The 2,303-nt window shown below is 32.9% G+C and overlaps 1 protein-coding gene across 1 annotated transcript; it reads left to right on the top strand.

Moving 5' to 3' along the window:
* Nucleotides 1-397: 397 nt before the first annotated feature.
* On the top strand, nucleotides 398-1,526 carry LOC143627570 (NAC domain-containing protein 2-like). The gene is made up of 3 exons (XM_077097355.1): nucleotides 398-671; nucleotides 772-1,052; nucleotides 1,140-1,526. The coding sequence occupies exons 1-3, from the start codon at nucleotides 506-508 to the stop codon at nucleotides 1,515-1,517; spliced, it is 825 nt and encodes a 274-aa protein (XP_076953470.1). The 5' UTR covers nucleotides 398-505; the 3' UTR covers nucleotides 1,518-1,526.
* The last annotated feature ends 777 nt before the right edge of the window (nucleotides 1,527-2,303 follow it).

The raw sequence follows: 2,303 nt of genomic DNA on the forward strand, positions 1-2,303 counted from the left end.
TGTGGTGTCCTTGTTAGTGTCAACAAGAGCTTAAAGTTAAATCATATTCTCATGAAAACTATTTATCCTAATTACCTCTTAACTCTATTGAAAATAAATATTGATGGTAATTATTACAACAAATATGGATATCTTAATATAGACTTCTAATTGAGTATGCCCATACAAAAGTAGTTTGTTTACAAAATGAGAAAAAAGAAAAGGAAATATTCCCATATGGGAATGGCTGATTCATATTAAAATAATACTTGCGTGTTGTGTGTGTAACCTAATCTTGCAAAATACTAGCACATGCCAAGTCTCTATTGGTATGTATATAAAAAAGTCAAAAGTCAAAACCAATCAAAATCAAGAATGAAGCAATCTCTAGTCTTCACAAGTGGACAAAAACATACACAAATAAATTCTCATCACCTCTCTTTGCAAACATTTCAAGCGCACACACTTATCTTCTATTCTATTCTCATAACAAAATTTTCTAGCACCCTTTTCATAACTTTTGATTATGGTTAGAAATGATAGCTCTAATCTCCCTCCGGGCTTTCGGTTTCACCCGACCGACGAGGAGCTAATCATGTTTTACTTAAAGAACAAAGCGTCATCTAAACCTTGCCCGGTTTCTATAATCCCAGAGGTTGATATTTACAAGTTTGATCCTTGGGAGTTGCCTGGTTAGTAATTTAAACAAAGATATATATATATATATATATATATATATAGTATAACTTGTGAAAACGAATTATGTTAATAGTTTTAAATTGTGACATGTAGAGAAAACAAAATCCGAAGAAAAAGAATGGTATTTCTTTACTCCACGTGACAGAAAGTACCCTAATGGGGCTCGCCCAAACAGGGCGTCTGTTTCAGGCTATTGGAAGGCCATAGGGACAGATAAAACTATCCATAGCGGATCAAAGTACGTTGGTGTAAAGAAATCCTTGGTGTTCTACAAAGGTAGGCCACCAAAGGGTACTAAGACTAATTGGATCATGCATGAATATCGATTGAACGAGTCAAGATCACAACCCATTAAGAAAATTGGATCCATGAGGGTATACACACTTTTTTATATACTTTTTATTTTTTGGTGAATTAATAAGTTGGACATAAGACTTACCTAACCATACATGTGTTTTCAGTTGGATGATTGGGTCTTATGCCGAATTTACAAGAAGAAAAGTTCCGAAAAACCTTTGGAACAAAGAGAAGAACATATAAGTAGTCAAGACACCCCTAATGATGATCACAATGCCATGGAGATACAACCAAAGAAGATTCCAAGGACATTTTCACTTGCTCATTTATGGGAATTGGAAACTTTAGGCTCAATATCTCATATTCTAGGCGACCACAACACGAACTATGACAACAATATCGGATCCACAGTTCCACAATCGTCAACTTTGTTCCATGAAACAAGATTCTTGGAACCTCATGTCGTCAAGTTTGAAGACGAAAATCCGAATGCTTACTTGAACCAAACAAGTTTTTATAATCCAATGCTTCACTTCCAATGATTCTGTTAATGGAATTGACATATATAGAAGAAAATGTTAGTCAGTTTGATACATATTAAAATGGTGTGTGTTGGGGTGGGGGTTCATTTTGTCATCATCAATAGTTGTTAACTTCAAATGGTTTAATTCTTTAGTTTCCAATTAATTAGTAATGTAATATATGATAGCTTGGGCCTAATAAAATATGGTTTGGTAATACTGATTATAATATGGTAGAAAAAACTATATATATATATATATATATATATATAAATAATGGTTATAACATGTTTTGAAATTTTAGCTTTTGGAAACTATGACTTAAAAAAACACACATAAATAATTGTAGCATGAATAGGTATATACATAATGATTATAATTTATGGTTCATTTAATATATATGATGGAGTTATGTTCATGAATAAACTTAAGATATCTTTTAATGAATACTTATTTTGAAATATATATATAAACGCAAAGTTGCTAAGTTGCTTATATAATAGTCGTAAAAGTAAATCTTCTTTTTCTTTTTAACTTAAGCTTGCACAACCGACATAACACCGGGCCAAACCAAGCCCAAGCCCGAGCCCAAAGCCCATATGAACTCTAGCCGAGGCGACGAGGCGTTGTGCCTTCGTAGTGGCGATCAAGTATTTCCGGCAACCATCAGACTTATGATTTGCATCTTAAGTCTTGAATTCTTGACACTATATTTCAATACATATTCAGTTTTCAAGTATTTAAAAGATGCCCTTTATTGAGCTAATTAGAATAAATCCCAGAGCTAATTAGAATAAATCCCAAACT

The sequence above is a fragment of the Bidens hawaiensis genome, unplaced genomic scaffold (assembly GCF_021521415.1).
Source record: "Bidens hawaiensis isolate Kalapana, Puna unplaced genomic scaffold, B.hawaiensis_p1.1 tig00004685_1, whole genome shotgun sequence".
Classification (NCBI taxonomy): domain Eukaryota; kingdom Viridiplantae; phylum Streptophyta; class Magnoliopsida; order Asterales; family Asteraceae; genus Bidens; species Bidens hawaiensis.